The 21,146-nt window shown below is 39.7% G+C and overlaps 1 protein-coding gene and 1 long non-coding RNA gene across 3 annotated transcripts; one reads left to right on the top strand and one right to left on the bottom strand.

The window, feature by feature from the left end:
- Positions 1–185: 185 nt before the first annotated feature.
- LOC141935265 (scaffold attachment factor B1-like) lies at positions 186–19,878 on the top strand. 2 transcript variants are annotated; one of them, XM_074851354.1, is made up of 21 exons: positions 186–560; positions 2,098–2,185; positions 3,367–3,431; positions 3,517–3,723; positions 5,024–5,086; positions 5,660–5,687; positions 6,591–7,089; positions 7,516–7,565; positions 10,608–10,708; positions 12,434–12,583; positions 12,679–12,755; positions 13,504–13,643; positions 13,990–14,081; positions 14,486–14,592; positions 15,775–16,068; positions 16,358–16,495; positions 16,959–17,001; positions 18,381–18,502; positions 18,951–19,063; positions 19,193–19,244; positions 19,512–19,878. In XM_074851354.1, exons 1-21 carry the CDS (start codon positions 372–374, stop codon positions 19,639–19,641), a joined length of 2,748 nt encoding a protein of 915 aa, XP_074707455.1. In that variant the 5' UTR covers positions 186–371; the 3' UTR covers positions 19,642–19,878. The 2 variants fall into 2 exon arrangements, 1 of the variants encoding a protein (XP_074707455.1); XR_012626521.1 differs by lacking the exons at positions 18,951–19,063; positions 19,193–19,244; positions 19,512–19,878 and adding an exon at positions 18,126–18,304 and having other exon boundaries at positions 18,381–18,498.
- LOC141935268 (uncharacterized) lies at positions 16,190–18,117 on the bottom strand. Its single transcript, XR_012626523.1, has 2 exons — positions 17,827–18,117; positions 16,190–16,522 (listed from the first exon to the last, which is right to left on the bottom strand). It is a non-coding gene; the product is annotated as an uncharacterized LOC141935268 (long non-coding RNA).
- Positions 19,879–21,146: the final 1,268 nt, after the last annotated feature.

Raw genomic sequence — 21,146 nt, 5'->3', positions numbered from 1 at the left:
ATTGCAGCTGCGCATGCGCACTAGTGCCTTTGACTACCACACCTCAGGAATGCGCAACCTCAGTCTGTTTCGGCCCTTGTACGCATGCGCGAGAGAGCGCGAGCCGTCCTTAGACGCGGGCGACGCTGCCTGCGCCTGCGCAAGAGTTGTCATTCAAGTTTTCTTCCAGGCCCCGCCTTCCCCCCCCCCCCCCCCCCCCCCGCTCGTCGTCGCCCTTCTTTTCGAGCCTGCGCGTAGCGGGCTTTTCCCCCCTCCCCTCAGCGCGTTTTGGCCTCCCCACCATTTTGTGCTGTGATCGCAAGGTTAGTTGCTTGATTGTGCCATATTCTCCCGTGTGTTCGGGCTTAAGGAGGAATATCGAAGGGGCCTTGATGGCGGAGAGTCAATCAGCGGTCGGGCTGGGGGACTTCACATCCCTTGGTGGGGCCGCAGCTCTCGGCTCAGAACCCGAAACCCGGCGGCTGAGCGAGCTGCGAGTCATCGACCTGCGGGCCGAGCTCAAACGCCGTAACCTAGACAGCGGCGGCAACAAGAGCGTTCTTATGGAGCGGCTGCGGAAGGTGAGGCGCAAACCCGGTGGGAGAGGGGGCGGGGGAGGGGGAGGTGTCATCCGGGTCCTTTTGTCCCCGGCTCGAGGGCGCTTGACGCATGCGCGCGCGGGGTCTAGCCCGAGCCGCCGTCCTGAGGGAGGCCCTAAGGGGAGTGCGAGCTGGGCCGTGGTGGCCGTGCGGCGCCGGACCACCGTGTCCTTCCGCTGCTTCCCAGCGCTGGTCCCGGGGAGCCGCTGTCCTTTAGCGCCAACGTGCCCCTTTCCTCCGACCGCTCTAGAGCCGTTGCCTTTGGGGGACCGCCAGCAGTGCTGCCGCTGCACTGCTTCTTGCCACCGCCCGAACCCTCCAGCGGAGACGCACGCCGACCGCTCGCGCTCCAGCGTGCGGGCGCTCGCGCCGCTGCCCTGCATCTCAGCCGTTCCTTTGGCGTGCTACTGCTGACTTCGCGGTGGCCTCGGTCTTTCCCTTGTTCCCTGTCCCTGACATACCCGCGTCCTTCACCGATTTCCTCTCCCGTTCCCCGAGATATACACACACTCCCCTTACCCGCATCTGTTCCCTTGCTGCTTCTGTACGCACTTCACCTGACTCCGTCTCTCCCACCTTTCCGGAATGTGTTTTCACAGACTTCCGTGAGGCCGGAACAGCGTATTCCTGATCCTTCTATGGTTCTGCACGTTGAGAAAAAAATACTGTCGGGATGTGCTTGGGTTTCTGTAGCGGTTACTCTCAATTTTATGCAGTTAGCGTGCTTATCTGCCCAGCTTTGTTTACAGATGAGGGGAGCTTTGCTCCTCGATCTTAACTTCATTTGGCTGTGGGGTTGTGTTACAGCAGCTTACTATTCTGTGTTTCTAATAGCTGTTGTGGCTGCCTGGCTGTATGACCTGAGCTAGGATGAGATGCTAATGTTACCGTCTGAAAAATCCTTAAAAATGTTGTCATAGTTTAACCCTAGTAGTCAACTAAGCACCACATGGCTGCTCACTTGACCCCCCTGCAAGATGGGGGGGAGAATTGGAAGGGTAAAAGTGAGAGAAAGCTCGTGGATTTGAGATAAAGAGAGTTTAATAATTTTAAAAATTGGAAGGGGAAAAAAAAACCCAAAAAACAACAGAGGAGGAAAAGGCAAAAAACACCAAAGAAAAGCAAGTGATGTAAAAGACAAGAGTTGCTTGCTGTCAGCCAACAGATGCCGAGCCAGTCCCCAAGAAATGGCAGCCCCACCAGTTTTATTGTTGAGCATGACATCATATGGTCTGGAATATCCCTTTGGTCAGTTGGGGTCAGCTGTCCCAGCTGTGTCCCCTCCCAACAGCCTGCTCGCTGGCGGGGCAGGGTGAGGAGCGGAAAAGGCCTTGATGCTGTGCAAGTGCTGCTCAGCAATAACTAAAACATCCCTGTGGTATCAACGCTGTTCTCTGCACAAATCCGAAACATAGCCCCATATGAACTACTGTGAATAAATTTAACTATCCCATAAATAGACACAATAAATGCACACCAGCAAACAATACAATAGATGTCATACTGCTGTCTCCAATAGGCCATTGAGGATGAAGGAGGAGATCCTGATGAAATTCCTGTGACCTCAGAACTGACCAACAAAAGAATGCCGAAAAGAACTAGCAAAGGTATAGAGTCTAGACAAATACAGTTCTTTGTTTCCATGCAAACAATGTTGATTTCTTCTGTTTCATTGGTTTAATTTGAAAATTTAAAAAATGCACTTTTTCTTTTTCCTAACGGAAAATGGTAAAACTCTGTTGTGTTAGTGAGTGATGACAAGTTTAAATGGTAGCATGACACCTAATTGTACTTCCATTAGCAAGTCTTGAAACCTGTAGATGAGACCATAAGTTGCAGGTGTTTCTGTACTTGTGACCATGAGTGTAGAAATGTGTCAGGTACAGAGCAAGCAGCTGCAGTGTTAGCTCCTGTGGAGAGCTCTGCTAATGTATATTGAGGTGCCTCCACAACACCCTGTGTACTAAGTTCCTTGCTGTAGCTATATAACCTTTTTTAACAGAGAAGCTGTTGAACCTCCATCATCATAAGGATATGTTTTTAGAAGTGAGAAATTACAGTGGGAATAATTAAAACCATTGTTGCAAAAATAACAAATGTGTATAACTTTTGTTAGTGTCATATTTCATTTTTTAACTGTTGTTTTGAAAATGAACTGTTCTGAAATAGCTCATTAGTAATTTAAGTATGTTTTGCTTTTAAAAACATTGAACATTGTGTGGGCCATGTTACCTGTGGTTTATTTGAATTGCTTATAGCCAGTTCCAAAAAAGATACTTCCTGAAACTTTCTTTTAAGCTGCTTCCTTTAAGATAACGGGGTAAAAATAGAGAAAGAGCAGTTGTTTTTGAATAGTGATAAACATTTGCTGATGACATGTGCCTAAACATGATCTGTGTGTCCAAGATTTTTAAAGTGGAGATTAATTCTAAATCAGTTTAATTATTTAAATGGTAAGAGGGAGGGATTTTGTAACAATGATAGGGTGTTTCTTTTAAATGAAACACCTTCCTAGACAGTGCTGTCTCTTTAGGTGTTGAAGTGTTGTGCAATGGGAGGACTAGCTGTTGAAAAATGTAGCTGTGCTACTTCTAGTTTATACTTACGCAGTTTGCTTGTTTCGAGTGGCAAGTTATCCTCCATGATATCCAGACAGACCTGGACTTCTGAATCAGGGTCTTAATGATTATTTGTTGAAACAAACTCAGTGTTGAAGAAGTAATTCAGTAAAGAGTAGACATGTTACGAAATTTAGTGCTATATCTCACTTCGGTGATGCTATTTTTAGGAAGAAAACCAGAAGAAGAAGGTGTTGAAGACAATGGACTAGAAGAAAACTCTAGAGATGGCCAGGTAAGTGAAGTTGTGATTGCTGTTACTAAGAATATGCATCATTTAACCTGCAATAAATACACATCTACCCTTTTTCTTTCTGTAGGATGATATCGAAGCAAGTCTGGATACCTTGCAAGATATTGACATGATGGATATTAGTGTGTTAGATGAAGCTGAAATAGATAATGGTAGTGCTGTAGACTGTGGAGAAGACTATAGTCCTGATAATATTCTCGATTCTTTGTCTGATAATAAAGACAATGTCGAAGCAGAAATGAAAGAACTTCCAGATCAGCTAACAGAAAATGAGGTGAGTAGAAGTCTTTGTAGATTCTCAGAAGGTATTTAATAAGTATATAGGCACATAAATTAATTATTTCAGTGTAATAGAATATAGGACATGAATGTGATATGAATTCTATTTCACATTCACAGCTCTCATGTGCTACTCCTTAAGTGGTAAATGTTCTTGGACCTATCAGAGGCTTGAAATGTTCCCAGTGGACAGGTCACAGCCTTCTTTACTTTTTAGTAACATCTTTGCTTGCCATGAAAGAAGCTTGGAATTGAAAGTAATGTATTAGTTTTGGTGTTCCCTCTTCCCACTTATATGTGTATAAGCGTATATACGCGTATATCCAGCCACCTAGATATCTATATATATGGAGAGGGAGAAACACGTTTTCAGCTCACAGGTAATTCGGAAATCTTTTCCGCAGAAATAATGCTCTGGTTTAAAGAATTTATGTTGTGCGGTTTTGTCATAGAGATTTATAAAACAAGAAAATCTGTGTATTGTGTATTGCCCTGTTCTGACATTGCTGGGCTTTGGACTTAGTTTTGAGAACAACTTGCAATGTCCTTTACAAACAGCGCAGTCTCCTGCTACTGAACGAACAGGGTGATCTGTGTATTATGTTCGCTCCTCAAATATATAAATACTTCCTTGGATCCTTGCGGGTTTTTTTTATTTTAGGATGTTCGCTCCCAAAACCAAACATATTATCCTTCCTTGTCTCCTTGTGGGTGTGCTTATTTGCTTTTTATTTTAGGCCTGTGGTGTGTGTCTCAACTTTTTATCATTTACCTTCTGAAAACGGAGTCATTGCAACAACATCTAGTTAACCTGAAAGGCAGTTTCCTGGTGTTCTGTAAACTAGAGCCGTTGTGAATCATGTAACTGATGAGCTTTGGTTGAGTCTTACTGACAGCTCTTAAGGAAGGAAAATTTTAGGAATGTGTTTTGTTTTCAGAAAGGTAGAAAGCAAAGTCAGCTTAAGTTCTAACTTCTTTTTTCAGTTGGAAACTAAAGAAGTGGGAAAGTGCAAAAACATTTTTTGTACAGTAACCACAGAAATGTGAAATAAATTTCCTCTCTAAATAAATACACAATGTCATGTTGAAATTAAAATGAAAGGTAACTGGAGAAGGGTATTTAATCATCAAGTATATTTTTATATTGCTCCTCATACTTCCTCATGAAGTAGCAGTTGAGAACTGGAAGATATTTCTCGTATTATTGGTAGGGAGAATTGAATACAGTAGTATTTCTTTGTAACCTAAAGTTACTTTTTGTAAGAAATGCTGTAATTCCTTTTTTACTCTTTTAGGAAGAATATGATGAAATTGAAAACAATTTAGATGCCTCTTCTTCCGATTTAATTGAAATGAAGGTAAATTGAAAATGGAGCTCTGTTTCAGATTGTTGTTATCAGTATTCACTCAGTGCTCATTCTACAGCAAAGAGAACACGACCACAATATGAAATTGTAACAGAACCAAAGACATACATGATCTTGCTCAGAATATAGTCTGTCAAATGAGAACACCCTGTGTTTTTTCCCTACTTTTCAGTCAGCTATCAAGACTTCCTCCACATTTGTGGCAAATAAAAGCGGTCTTGTACTGTTGACTTCTTCTTTCTCCTGTGGATTAGACCAAGTAGTAGCTGGGTTTGTTTCTCCTTCTGCAGTTGATGTGTTACACAAAGATACTTTATTGGTCTCTTTAGTATTCCAAGTTAGATAGAGAATGCTATTGTGGCTGATACTTTGATTTGTCTTGAATGTGCCAGAAAAATTACCTATATAAAATACTCTGTTGCAGTGGATGGTGAAAAAAAGTGCTAAATATAGTAGGTGAATTGGTGTAGTTTTCATCTTGGGATTGGACGGGGAGTTGCTATTATTCTGTGTTACAAAATACATTTTATAAAATCCTCATGCTGTGTTTATTTTCCCAAACAGAAAATTGAGAAGCTACACTTGGAGCCAGGTACTGTTAAAGAAAAACATATTCCTGTCTTTTCAACTAATACTTTTTAAACCATTAACTATTAAAAAACCAAGCAAACAAACATAATTTACATTATTTTTATGATGGACAATCCAGATCATGCAGGGTCATAGAGATTGGAAACCCAATCATATCCCCAGATCTGTGAAGTGATGCTTGTCATCTTTGAAATATTTCCAGTGAAATGAAATGGTTTAAAAACCTGTTAAACTACATAAATGGATTTAGAGAAGTTAATCACAGTTTAAAAACTAAAGATTCTACTTGTAAACAGATCTTGTGATATCGCACACACCTTAACTCTGTTATTAAGTAGAGAGCAGTGAAAGCAGTAAAAAGGTATTGTAGGTCATTAAAATGTAAAGATTAGTTACTGGATACAGAAGAAAGAAGAGAGTTTCTTCATGGAAATTTCATACAGATACTTTTCACTTTCTGGACTGCAAACACACTCATGCACCATCAGAAGATGCCCAGTTCTCATGTTGGACTGTCTGCTAAAAGAATTTCACAGAAATTTAAAAATTGAACCCTCAGTGCCTTGATACGTTCAGTTAAGCATCTTGGACTCTGGAAGCTAACTAGAGAAGAAACAGAGCTGAACGATTTCATGAAGAATATCAAGGATGAGCCAGAAGGTTTTTGTTAAGTCTGTGGGGGCATTTTTCTTCCCTGTTAACATATTAGGGCTGATTTGGTAGTTTGTCAGACAGCAGTTAGCATAGTACTTTTAACACTGTGTACACTAGGGTTTTCCAATCTCTGTGTAGCTTAGAAGTTCTCTTGGTGTTAGTGTGGCAGCCATGCCAGTTCCACATTTGTGATTGCTGTATTTCCCTGGTGATTAAATCTTGTGCCATTCTATTCCTGTTAAATCCGTAGAAAATGAGAAAATACTCGACATTTTGGGGGAAACTTGTAAATCTGAACTACTTAACGAAGAAACTTCTGAAGCGGAGCGGCCGCATGCACAGGAAGCAAGTAACGTGGTGCCAGGCAAGAGGCTAGCGGAGGAAGAGGACGCTCTTGCTGCCGCTCAGTTGGAGGAAGATGCTTTAGATTTGGACAGCAAATCGGCACAAGCTATGGCAAGGAAGGAAGCAAAGCGTTTAGTTGTAGCAAAAGGGGAGACAAGTGAACAGACAATAGAGGAAGAGAAACCGGACTCTGAATCTTTAGTAGTAGAGACCCTAAGCGATCAGAGTAGCAAACGCTCCCAAGGCCTGGAAGCCTCTAGTGGGGAAACAGCGGAAAAAGGCGCAGGTCCTGAAGCCAAAGATAGCAAAGAAGATGCCAAGAAAACAGAAGACAAAGCTAATTCTGAGGAATCCCCTGCTACTAAAGAGTCCTCAACCAGTGAGGGCGGTGATCAGAAAAAGAGGTTTGTTTTTTCTCCGTTATAGACCAGATGCTATCTTTTTTTCATTGGTCGTTAAGTGATGCGAATAAGCTGTTTCCTTCAATTGGCCACCGAGACTGATGAAATTGTAGCCTATTCCTAAAGAGTCTGTTTTATTTCTCCATGTGCAGATTTTTTTTTTTTAAACACAGAGGGTTTGATTTCTTTCCTTCCTCAACCTTCAAAGGTTGTTTTCTTAAATTACTCTTATTTGTAAATGTCTTCCTTATATAAGCCTGTTTAAGAATCTGACTTCATTATTTCTTGTCAGATTTCTTAAATCAAGTATACAAAGGTGTGTTTTCGTTTGCAACATATTTTCTGGTAGGTATTTAATTTTAGCATTTTTCATAATTAAAATTTGTCACTTTTCTTTCTGACTTGAATAATGTGGTGTTTTGTCTTTAGCCCTGTTGAGGAGGACAGAGATACAAAGATAATCTCAAAGGATGAGAAAGGTATGTTTCTCTTCAAAAATCAAACTTTAATGATTGCTTGGAGAAACTGTTTTTGTACTGGACAGGGTATTTCAGCAGAAAGGCATTGGAGTCTATGCAGTTAATTGAATATCATAAATTATTCGCCTCTTTGCATTTTTTTTAATCTATGCGAAAAAGCCTTTTTTCCTTTTGTGCATTTCCTAAGGATATCTGTGTTGCACCCTTTTGTTTATATCTTGATCTTCAAAGGTAGACGTTAATACGTGGCAAATATGTCCTTCACGGCACTGAAGATGCTTACCAACAGCTGTTAGTGAGTCAAGAGCCTTTGGCAGTTGTGTGTGCTTTACTATATGTTTGTGATTCTTCATACCATCTTCTGTTTTGCTGAAAACATTTGGAATCTAGTATTCGCGTATTTAAATGCCACGGAAATTTACAGCTTAATGTTTTCTTCAAATTAGATTGACGTTATACAATCTTTGTCCACAAGGTTCCTATTTACAGTGCAAATACGCATCATAAGCCAGATGAAAATTTCTTGACCAACACTGTCAGATGCCTGCTCCTTCTTTTCATCATACTTTTAATACATCAGGCTGCTGAGTCTTTGCAGCTCACCGCACCTCTCTATTCTCCTACCTGACCAGGGCAGAAAATCTAGAACTGACTGTAACGTTCTTCTTACATACTGCAGGCAGGTAGTTCAGCACTGTAAGCATGGAAGTTCCAGCAATGCCTATAATAGGCAAGAAACTCAATTATAAGATCTGTCTGCTGGCTGGACAGGAAGAATTTGTTTGGTTTTAATTGGGTTTTACAACACTGACTGAACTCATTGTCAGCTGCTTTTTCCAAGATCCGGGGTTATACGTGTCTATGCAAGCTACTTGACCTGACCATCAGCTCCATTAGGGTCTATTTACCTCTTGCTTACAGTCTGTAATCTTGTGTTCTCTTATTTCAGAATATTTAAAGGAGTGTTTTGTGCATGCTGTCATTTACTCAAGGACTTGAGTGTATTTTTTTTGTGGACTTGGAAAACTCTTCTTGAAGTTTGCATTCAAAAGAACCTTCAGGAACTTGGGTGTCTGATAACAACCTTGCCCTGCCTACCTTCCTCCAAAGGATGTGCTGTGTTCCATAACATTTGTTTAAACCATTTTCTGGCTTAATAAACAGCACTGGGGAGAGGTAGCTACTTGATTATGTAACATTTTCTGCACGCAGAGCAAAGTGATTGAGCCAGAAGAGAGGTACAGAGCTATATACAAGTCAGTTCTGACTCACGTTGCTATTTCCACACCTGTATGAAAGGATTTTATTTAGGACAAGAAGTTTTTCGTGTTCTGTGCATTTGTTATGAGACCTGTATTAATAAGAGTATAGAAAAATTAAATTTATGAGCTCATGTCTGGTGGACTTGGCAGTCAGTTTATACATATCTGAAAGATACTGCCTCCAGTGTTGAGGGTTGGCTCCCAATACCTATATCATTCTAGTTTCTAAGTTAGAGAAGATTTTATAGTCCCCGTCTTTCTTTGTCGTGGAAGCTCAGTACCATTGCAGGATCACCTCCTTAAGTCTTACAGGAGGGCAAAAACTGGAGATGTTAAGACTGATTGAAGCTTATTCAAAAAGGACATTAATATAGTTCAAATAATATAAAAAATATTTGGTAAAATAGAACAAAGAAGAAAGTGCTCATTTTTCTCTTTCTCCAGGATGCTGGTGCCAGAGTAATTATAGGTGGCCATTTTAAAATTCTAGAGGAAGCATGTGGAATAAAAGCATCAGAGCCTATGGCTCACCTTTTTGAAACACTAGGACAGTGTATCTCCCATGTGTTTGCACACATGACACACCTTTGTCCGTGCGGTTCTTGAGACTAGAAGATGACAGGTGTAGACTTAGTCTCCTTTATACAAAAGACCTTTTTTAAAGAGATTGGCACAAACGATCTAGGGAACTTGTATAAATAATAACAACAGTGTTCTCAGTGCTAAGCACATGTTTGAGATGATGGCAAAAATTATCAGGAAGTAAGAGATGGAAAGGCACCTGAATAAAAGAGCATTATAGAAAGATTCTGGAAGAAATGTCTCCCCTCGATGAAAGCAGGTCTGGGAAATTCCATGTTTCACCAAGACAGAGCCGAAAAGGCAGATGGTTTGGAAGCAGGCAGCTGGTCTGAAACCTGCTTCACTCCATTCATTGAAGCCTTGGAACTGAACACTCCAAAGGCTGGTAAAATGACAGTAAAGACATTTCAAAGGAGACTGGAAACAGTATGCCTGCATAAGTGCTTCATGCTGAATTGCAAACACTAAACATGGAGTTCAGCTCAAATACTTTTTAATCCCTAGACTTTGAGTTTTCAGACTTCGCAAGTACATAAGCATTTATAATACTGTTTTTCTAGTTTAGATGCCAAATTGGATGGGTGTTCTGTAGTTCTTGCATAGTTAAAGAAAGCTAGGTCTTTTCTAATTGCTGTAACTGAAGTCACAGGCTTCGTACCCCAGCTGTGGAATCTGTGTGGGCAGAAATAGAGAAATGTTCTTGCTTGCTTTATGGTGAATGTCTGTCTTTCCTTGAGAGATACAGTTAATCTGCCTCCCATCATTATTCCTTTGGAGTCGAGGAGATGAGGATGGCAAGACATGAGTATACATGGGTATTAACGTAGTTCCTGCAACTCTGGCAGGTCTTCTGTCTTTTCCTGTAAGTGCAGAGTTACTGAGATCTGTCCAGGCACATTCTGAAGAATCACAGTTACTTCAGAGATGTCCTAGTCCAGTTTCTTTCTTGAAGAATGACATAACACACTTCTGTGGCATGTATCAAAGCCTGTAGTTCCATCTTAAATTTTTTGGACTTGTAATACTACCAGCCTTCAGGAATGTGAATCGTGGCAGGATAATGTTATGCATTGCATTTTATTTGCTTTACAATTTAAAAAAAAGGATTTGTGGAACTGCTTTTTAATTCAGAAGTAGTTTCTGAAACAAACAGGATTTTTTGTATGTTTTGGTTTTGTTTGTTTGTTCTCCTAATTAGGTCGCGCTGCTAGTGGTTCTGGTAGAAACTTTTGGGTGAGTGGACTGGCTTCCACTACCAGAGCCACGGATTTGAAGAATCTGTTTAGCAAATATGGGAAGGTAAGGGTTTCTTTGATTTGGTTTGGTTTTTTTTTCACTTGAAACTGTCTTAATAAGACTTCTTAAGCTTCTTTCACTGATATTTTCTTGAAAGGAATCAAATTATCAAAAATATTGTGGGATATCAAGGAAAAAATTGCCGAAGCTCATGCTGAATGACTGGGTTTTTTTTATTCTGTCGCCCACTTCCAAGCAAATTCAAAATTCCATTTGTGGTCCTTTATTTGAAACAGTCAATAACTGCTTACATACAGTTCTGTCTCCTGTGCTGTAGTATAGTATCTTCACCCATTGGAAATTCATAGTCAACAGTGAATTTAACATTGTTTATTAAAGACTTCGTTAGGACTAATTAAAACATGGCAATAAACATTGAAACATAGTTATTGGCGAATATCTTAAGAATTGGCTTAGTACCTGAAGTTTTCTTTTCATGTAGAGTTGGCAGTTGCGTTAAAAAGCACTTGTTTGGGTAGTTGTGGGGGGGAGGGTTGTGTTGGGCTGGGGAGGGCGGTGGTGTTCTTGCAGTTGTTATTAATAATAGACAAAATGGCAAGTTAAATCTCCCTGTCAGTTGGGAAATCGAAAGAGCTAGTTTAATAGAAGACTGATGTCAGAGACATCAGTAAGGATTTTTGTCAAACCTTTGTAGTCTATTTAAAGATGACTGTCAGCAGATTGTAGTATGTGCTAGCTATCTATGAAAATACTCTAGAACTTAAATGTGACTTTACAGTAGGTACAAAAATGGATTGTGTAGCACAACTTGTGAGTTTGTCTGAAAGTCATGAGACTAGTAAAACCTTTTTAATGTTCCTTGTAATCCTTGTAACAGTAAAAATGCAATACTTCCATTTATTTGTTCAGAATTCCATCTGGTAACCTGAAACATTGATCATAGAGATGTACCCCAAAATTTTAAATGTAACTGAAAACTGTATGACAGCCAACCTAGTATTTATCTCTACTTAGATGCCATGGTACTGTTTAGTCATTTAAATAAAATTACTGCTATTTTCTTTGGAGTATTAGCAGAGGCGAAGCTTCCTAGAAGTAGATGTACATCTGCAATAAATCCAGTGTTCAAAAGTATGTTCCTTATTCAGCTATACTTTAAAATATGACACCTCTGTGAAATATGATTGATTTCTGTAATACAAAATGAGCTGTATTGAGTATATGAGCATAAGTAAGCACCATTTATGAAAACAGATGTTCTACATAGGCTTTTCCAAGTTATACTTTTTGGGGAAACTTCCTGTTTCTTAAACAAGATTGTAGATAACATTGTGGGTCTGCCTTTTAGCAGTGACGTGAAAACATTTTTTCAAGGGGAAATAGGACTTAGCAGTTAAGCTAGCATTAGCATGTGGGTGGAAATTGGCTTACAAATTTTTTTTAGGCTTTTACTCCTTTATACTTAAGCAAATTTATGTTGATGTAAAGTTAGTCTCTTTTTTTTTTTTTTACCGGTCTTTCTTCAGAACAGAATTCAGTCTTTGGCTCCCATGTATTGATTCAACTTTTTCAGTGTTACATTGGCCACACAAGAATGATTGGCTCCAAGCAATGCTCCTTTTATATTTGTTAATCTCTTAAAAATAGAAGTTTCCTGAATGATGATGGACAGCAATAAAACACAGTAGAAGTGGAGCTTGTACTTCTTGCTGTTAAATGTCAGGCACTTGTTAACAGTGAGTGTAATACCTCTTCTATTTTGGAAAGGTGGTGGGTGCAAAAGTGGTCACCAATGCTCGAAGCCCTGGTGCTCGCTGTTACGGCTTTGTTACGATGTCTACAGCAGAGGAAGCAACAAAGTGTATTACTCACCTTCATAAAACAGAGTTACATGGGAAAATAATTTCTGTAGAAAAAGTGAGTACGGATCCTCAAAGATAACCTATAACCATCAGATTGTACAAATGATCGAGACCACATTCTCAGCTGATTATGTCCAAAACAATTTTTAGGCAAAAAATGAACCTGCTGGGAAGAAGCCTAGTGAAAAAAAAGAGAACGAAGCAAAGAAGGAAACAGTCAGTGAGAGGTACTGCTCTAAAAAAATCTCTATCCAAAGGTGTTTTGCTGTTCTTCAGTCTATGTTGATTTGTCAGGCAAAACAAAGTTCCAGTAAGATTTTCTGTGGCAAATACTCAAAAAGAGCGCTAGATGCATTTTTTCCAATTTTAACTACAAGATAAGCTTCTGTTGAGGTTCAGTGCCTAACTTTACATGTTTTTGTTATGTGCTTTAAGGTAGGCATTGGAAAGTTGCATTTTCAAGCATGACTTTTAATTTAGCTATATTTTGGTTTTGTTAAAAATTGTGGTGCTTTCATGTCATAAATCTATAGGAAAGGTCATTTGAGAATTTTGATCAGTATGTCACTGTTTCTTCATAAAATTTTTCTGTCATTGGAATAGGGCTTTCTCAGGTGGTTGTGGTCACAAACATTTAAAGATCAGTTGTCCTGATTCACATTGGCACTTCATAATCGTCATGTTGTATAAGAAACTTTGTGGACATTAAGCACATAGTGGTTTGAATTTTTCCTTTTGCCTCAACTGGAGGCGATAGGAAAGATCACGGCCAATTTTTATGACAACTGCACAGTATGGTCGGATTGTCTTATATTTTATGGTTGTAGGAAGTTGTAGAAGAAATCTTTGGAAGTCTAATTATGACTGTCTTCTGGCATCAGATTTCTACTTTGTTACTGTGTTGCTAGTGTTCTCCTTTAATTTTCTTTTCTCTTACTTTCTATTAGTCTAATCTATATCAATATCTATCTATAGACCTGGCAGTGTTAAAAGGGATGAGAAATCTGACCAAAAAGATGAGCCTAAAAAAACAGAAGACAAAGATGAAAAGGAAAAAAAAGATAAAGATGAACTGAAGTCAGGTTCATCAGAACAACCTAAAACTATTAAGTCAGGTAATTTGGATATTCTTTTTTTCATAGACTAAAAGGTATGGTGAAGTATGAATAATTAATTGTAGGTAGTTCCTTCCAAAGAACTGCCAATGTTCTAGAATTATTTTGGGTTCTTAGTTGGAAATCCAGAAGGTATAAAGGGGTGGTGGGGGGGTGGGGGTGTGACATTGTGTTACCCTTAACAGAAGCACTTGAAATAGGTATAGTGAAAAATGATCTTTGAAGAGGGGGTTAAATGCCCATTTTCACATTTTAGAGAACACAACTGGCATAGCAATGAGTGGTATAGGTTCTGTAGTTTGATTGTTTTTTCCATGTCCTTCCCCTCAACCTCTGATTTATTTAGGAAGTAAAGGAACAGAGAGAACAGTAGTAATGGATAAATCCAAAGGAGAACCTGTTATTAGTGTGAAAACATCAACTGCATCAAAAGACAGAGTAAGTAATGTTTCTGCATGGAAGATGTTATGTGTCAGTTTTCCTTAGAAACAAATACTGAATCCTGCGAAGCTACATTTAACCCACGCTTGTCTTGCTGATCTGTCTGATTGGGAGTTTCCATAATGTGGATTTAGATCTTAATTAGTAAAATACCTTTCGTACGGCTGATACCATATTCGGCAATGAAAACCTGCCAAATGAAGGTGGGAAGGTAAGTATTACTGTGTTAATGTACAGTGTGTCTGTAATGTTAAAAAAGAACAGCTTTTTTTAAAAATGCAGGGACCAAGCTTTGAGATGTGGTATATATGAATGGAAATGGAGTGTAAAGTATTGTTTGTGATAGTTGTCCTTTTATAAATGTACTCTGTTAAGTTTCTCTACTTCAATATTACATACAGAGCATTAAGAGCCAGGATCGCAAATCAGAGAGCAAAGAGAGACAAGGCATTGTGCCATTTGACAAAATCAAAGCACAGCGAAAAATGAGGGAGGCAGAGCAGCGCCGGTAAGAGCAACAGTGAAATTGTTTGAAATATTTTTTCCTAGAATTAATGTAATTTTATTTTTATTAAAATGACTAAGAGATAAAGAGGGGGTTGGTTTGTTTTTTACTTATAATTTGTTCTGTAATTTGTGGTTCACATATCTATGGAATTGGGAAAGCTCCAATTATTGACTTTGTTAATACTAAGCTTGAAATTGCATTCAGGGAAAAAAATTGCAGTTTGTTTTTTGTTCTTGTTCCATTTTGTAGATTTTGTGGTTTAGATTGATTTACATATGCTGCTCTCCTTAGCTGAGTATGCATTGTAGGAGAGGTGAAATGATAATTCTAAACTTGTCACACTCAAATATATAGGGAAGGACCAGGAGAACAGTTGTCTTTCTTGTCATAGGATTCAAAGTCTCCATAGTGTTTGAAATAAAACAAGATATTTTTGTATTTAAATACATTGTGTCTATAGAGAAATTGGGGGATTTTCCAGCAGCCCTTCAAAGTTTCCACATTGTGTCTTCTTTGTTAAGAACCTAATTCAGGTATTGAATTATTTTTGGTGGGGTTTTGTTTCTGTTTTCATTATATTTAATAGAGGATAAAGATAGTCATGGCCATCCTTCAAATTCCTTGCTAAAACTGTGACCTGAATTCCATGTTAAACATTTTCCACACATTACAAAACTGCATTAGTTACCTAAAGTAAGTTGAGTTGGACAGGGGTAAAATGCTTTCAGCATTCTTAGTGGAGAGGAAAAAGTTTCTCTCTCATAGGTAGATTTTTGAGCCTTAATGGAGTTATATTATCCAGCATACTGTTCTGGCTTCTTCAGAGTTGAATGTTTTATTTGAGTAGAAGGAATGAGCTTGGGGCAGTTGGATTCAAATTCTCCTGACTATACAGGATTATTTGCCCCCACAGGTCGGTTTTGTGGGAGTAATATGATCAGTCTCTAAATACAAGTAATTCATGTGTACACTGTGTGTCTTCCCTCTGTGACTCCCCTCTGTGCCCTCCCTCTCCTACCACCTTACCCCCCACCTCCCCCACCCAGGTATAATTTCAAGGAGCTGACACAAGTTGCAGTCACTGTGGTTGTAATTTTTAATGCTTTTTTCTTCTATTTCCTTTTTAACTTCCTTTATTTGTTGAAGTATTAGATCTGTAACCTTTTATTTCTGTTAAAACAGCACACGTGAGCGTCGGGAGAGACAGCAGCACCTGCAGACTATCCGGGAACGAGAAGAAAGGGAGAGGCTTGAGATTGCTCGTGAGAGACTGGAAATTGAAAGGCAGCGTCTTGAACGAGAACGGATGGAAAGAGAAAGACTGGAAAGAGAACGAATGCACATAGAGCATGAAAGGAGAAGAGAACAAGATCGCATTCAGCGAGAAAGAGAAGAGCTGCGACGCCAGCATGAACAACTGCGTTATGAACAAGAACGTCGGTCTGCAATGAGAAGACCGTATGACATAGATGGCAGGTAAAGCCAGCAAATACAAATGATGCAAGTGGAAAACATTGCTGCCAGCTTCTGTCTCATCAGCTTCTGCTATAAAAAGCTATCCGTATGCTCTCAGCTTCCATTAATCAGCAGTTGTCAATCGCATTGAAATGATCATGTTTAATAGCCCCAGTCAAACTGTTCTCTCTGAGGCTTTTCAAATCCCTTTTGAACTTAATTACCCTTCTTCTGGTTTGCACAGTTTGGAAGGAGGGAAAAATATCAAAAATCATTATCTTGACTAAAATGAGTATGTTCATTCTTTCAGGAGAGATGATCCGTACTGGCCAGAGGCAAAACGAATGGCAATGAATGATAGGTACCATTCAGATTTCAGTCGCCAGGACCGCTTCCATGACTTTGATCACAGGGATCGTGGCCGTTATCAAGAGCATTCAATAGACAGGTTGGTGTCTTACCTCCACTGTGTTGCCTGAAGTTGAAAGACAAAAATGTATTTAATGTCACATTTTGCCCGTGCTGCAATTTGGCTTTGCATTTTGTTTTTTAAGTGTAGCTTAGTGGCTGTGGACTTTTTCTTACATAACCATGAAGAGATCTGTACTGTGCCATGAGTTAAACCTTCTGGCAGGCTTGTTCAGAGTGTTCTCGCAATGCTGTTGCGCACGTTTGTAGGATTTTGAAAAACTTCTAAATAATATTGTACCTAGCACCTTAATGAGAATATTCTGGTTTATACCTTAGGATGTGTCATGGTTTCCATATGTTCCAGCTGTTTCTGCCTTTTGTAGATAATGTTGGCACTACATGGAAGCAGGATTTTTCATCTGTGTTGTTATGTAGATGGACTTTTATAGACTGCTGAATGTTTTACTACCATGGTCTGATTTTAATTGTCTTATTTGTAGGAGAGATGGATCACGGACAATGATTGGAGATCGGGATGGACAAGTGAGTTGCTTTATAAAGCTACAGAAACATCTTAACTTCTTACAACCTGGTTTTCTGTAGTGAGTTTCAGATTAAATTTCAGTAGTTAAGAATTAAATTATGCCTCCCAAAATATGTATCAATAATCAGATTGTCTTGTTTTCTTTAATAACATGACATTTAGTTCAAAGACTTATTATAAAAGTTAGATCTAGTTATTCTGATACAGATCAAACAAATAGAACAAGTGAATTGTGTCAAAAAGGTAGAGTATTCCAAAAGATTGTGTAGAAAAGGCAAAGGTACAAAGTATGCATAAAATTCACTTTATGAGGTTGTGTGGAAATAACAGCAGAATTAGTAGAGATGTTTGCATGTTTTTGAGGACTGGGAGAAAGACCTTCAGGGCACATTCAAGAAGTAAGGGATAAATTTGGTGGAGTCACAGAATCCTCAAGTGCCCTTTACTGATGGCTAAGATGTGTGACTCGGAGAGGCCAGGATAGGCTGGAGAACTGGGCAGAGGGGAGTGTCACTAAGTTCAACAATGGGAAATGCAAAGTCCTGCTCCTGGGGAGGAATAACCCTGTGCAGCAGCACATGCTTGGGACCAACTACACGAAAGGCAGTTTTGCGAAGAAGGACCTTCAAGTCATGGTGGACGACAAGCTGACCATGAGTCACCATTGCACCCTCCTGGCAAAGAAGGTCAGTAGTGTCCTGGGCTGCATTAGGAAGTGTTGCCAGAAGGTCAAGGGAGGTGATCCTTCCTCTTTACTTGGCACCCATCTGGCATACTGTGTATAGCGCTGGGCTCCCCAGTACAAGAAAGGTGTAAGAGCTTACCGGAGTAAGTGCAGCCCAGGGCCACAAAGATGATTAAAGGCGTGGAGCATCTTCTGTATGAGGAGAGCCTGAGAGGTGGGACCATTCAGCCTGGAGAAGAGAAGGCTCAAGTTACCTTATCAATGTGTATTAATACCTCACAGGAGGGAGGGTATGGAGAAGATGGAGCCAGGGTCTACTCACTGACAGGACAAGAGTCAGTCAGCGCAAACTGAAACACATGAAATTCCATCTGAAGACAAAACAAATCTTTTTTTTTTTCTTTTTTTTTTCTTTTTTTTTTTTTTTAAATTGTGAAGGTGGTCAAACACTGGAACAGGTTGCATGGGGAAGTTGTGAAGTCTCCAGCTGTGAAGATATTCAAAACCCAATGGGAGACTCTTCTGGACAGCCTGTCCTGGCTGACCCTGCTTGAGCAGTGGGGTTAGACTAGATGATCTCAGGAGGTCCCTTCCATCCCAAATGATTCTGGAATTGAGTAATTACAGCTGAACAACTTTAAACAATTAAAGAGTCTGTTTTGGGCAGTCCTGTAAGTGTTCTTTGCTTTTTAGCATTATCCAGATGAGCGCCATGGAGGACCAGACCGTCATTCACGAGACTCTCGGGAAAGTTGGGGTAGCTATGGATCCGACAGAAGAATGAGTGAAAGTAGAGGGATACCCCCACAGTCACGGTTAGTACGCTTCCCTGAAAATGTTTTTTCCCTTGCATCTAAGGAATATTTCCATATGCAAAAGTGGGATGCAGTTTTTGGAAGTACAATTCTTTTTTTCCAACTTTCGCCTGAGTCTGTTCTCTGTTGGATGGATTACAAATGAGTAACCCTTTCAGCTTGCCTTGTGCATCAAAACATGCATCTTGGCATGATGTTTTCCTCCTTTTTTTTTTTTTTTTCTTTAATAACTTCACATCTGAAAGTCTTCATGTTTTCAATTAATTTTACCGAACGTAACTATCAAGGCTTGGTATTTTCAGGGTAGTGGTTCTTCCCCAGTTTATAGTTGTTGGAAGCACCATCTTGTCAGCCCTTTGAAAGGAAAACAAGTTTATAATTGAATTACTTCAGTCTATTTTGTTTGTTCTGGCTAATGTGAGAAGGTAAGAAGTTCATACTTTCGCAGGGATGGACGTGACTGGGGAGATCACGGTCGAAAGTTTGAAGGACATCAAGATCGTTCATGGCAGAGCAGTGTGGATGGAGGAATGATAGGACGGGATCATGAGAGATGGCAAGGTATGGTTCTTGCACAACAGCTCACTCATTAGTTGTGCTACATGAAGCAGAAAATACAGGCATTATTATCCTTGAAGATAAAGTGAAACTATTACTGTGGATATAAAGGAAGCATTTGAACTTTTTTAGGTGGAGGTAGAGGCAGACCTGGCCATGTGATGCATCGTGGAGGCATGTCAGGGTAAGAACTTTAAAAAAGCAAAGCGTTTAATTCCCTTTTAAGGGCATCTCTTCTATTTAAATTGGCCAAAGAAACATTTTATGGGAGCATCAGTCACCTGATTTGCTATTTACACGTCAAGGAATAATAAAATATTCCCATGGTTTTTATATAGTGCATCTTATTGAAGAGTGAAAAATCATGCAAAAAGTTTTAAAAGAACACCATTATATCACCCTGACTGCCAGAGTCACAAGAGAAAACTAAAATGTCTGAATCACTTCGTAGGCGTGGAGGTTTCATGCAAGGTGGCAACCAAGGTCAGTTGATGCATGGAGGAGGAATGCAAGGAGAAGGATTTGCTGGGCAGGAGAGAGCAAACAGACCTAATGATCCTCGTTTCAACCGTCGCTACTGAATGTGTTTTAATTTTTAACGCAAGGTGGCAACTGAAATGAATCTGTTACCCAGGGTTACCATTAATTGTAACTTACGGGCTACTGTGTTTTGGTTTTTTTTTTTAAGCTGCTGCCATATTATGTCACTCAATCCAGTGTGAACTCATTTGTTTTGTAATGTGTTGTTCATACCCCATTTAAAATGTTTGTTAATGAAGCATTCCATTTTCCATAAATAAAAGCCAGTTTACAGTTAATTGTTTCAGCAGTCCTTGGAAAACTTAATTTATTCAGCTGTATGTTAAACCATCTAACTTTCTTTCAAAGATGAAGTATCACAGTGCCTTGCAGGTGTCCCTTTGCACTTTCAGTAGCACACAGCTCCCAGAAATACACTGAACTACTGTGTTACTTCAGACATGTCAAAATTAACTAGAATATGCCAGCATGAGAGATTGCAGTTGTTGAAGTTTGAACACCCTATCACTGCAAAATTGGCTTAGGATCCTGTAGGACAAGTGGTGAAGAATTTTTTTTTATCTCATCTCATAATTGTGCAACATAATACTCTTCACTCTCTGAAAGCAGCTATTTGCTGAGTTACCAGCACAGCCTCTATAAGCCAAAAAGCACAGGCATTTGTGAAAGCAATGACTTTCAAGTGCAAGTCAGAATCATTTTTGTTTTGCTTCTGATAGATCAGGGTAGGCCAGTAATTTTACCTAGAAATCCACAATTTCCTTGACGTAGATTAGAAACAGCCCTTGGCTGTGCTTTAGCATCATTTTAAGAATGGGTTGAGAACATGGAGTCCTGTGGCTGCTTTCCTGGCTAAATTGGCTCTGCTGGAAGCATGGCCTGAAATAGATGACAGGGTAGCGGTTAACCCCCCAGACAATTGAAATGGCTGTGTGTGGGTTGCCATGGAAAGCAGCATTGGAGTCTGCTCACAAATTAGCAGGGAGATTGGGATGGTTGTTAGCTACTGGTCTTAAGGCTCTTCACCATGAAGTTGTTGCATTACAGACTAAAATGAGAGAATTGGAAAAAGAAGGCAGGACTTCACAAGATGCAAAGATGATCACTGAAGGAGAGCAGTGCTAGGGGCTGCAAGATAACATAAAGCAGTTGTAGCATGTATTGCTAATAAACAAAGGGACAAATAGGGAAATAGTAAGGTTTCGATTTCCCAAGTTTGTGCTTCACCATAAAACAGTCATGGGATCCCAAGGAATGAGATGGAAATAGAGTGAATCCTCAGACTCTGAGATTGAGTTTGAATTTGTATCTGGACTTAAAAGGTAGGGAAGGTGGTAGAAGCAAAAACCCCCCCTCATACAAATGATGGGGCAGCAGGAACAAGCAGATGGGGGAGCGCAGATCATGTGTGCTTACACTCCAAAAGAGTTAAGGGAATTTTTAGAGATCAGCAAAAGAGTGGGGAATGCATACCGGCATGGATTTTGCAAGTTTGGGCTAGCGAAGCTGTATCCATTATTAGTGGATGACAAAGATTTATTAAGCC

Source organism: Strix uralensis, chromosome 27 (assembly GCF_047716275.1).
Source record: "Strix uralensis isolate ZFMK-TIS-50842 chromosome 27, bStrUra1, whole genome shotgun sequence".
Lineage (NCBI taxonomy): Eukaryota > Metazoa > Chordata > Aves > Strigiformes > Strigidae > Strix > Strix uralensis.
The sequence above is the reverse complement of the archived record's forward strand: the minus strand, read 5'-3'. Positions and strand labels throughout refer to the sequence as shown.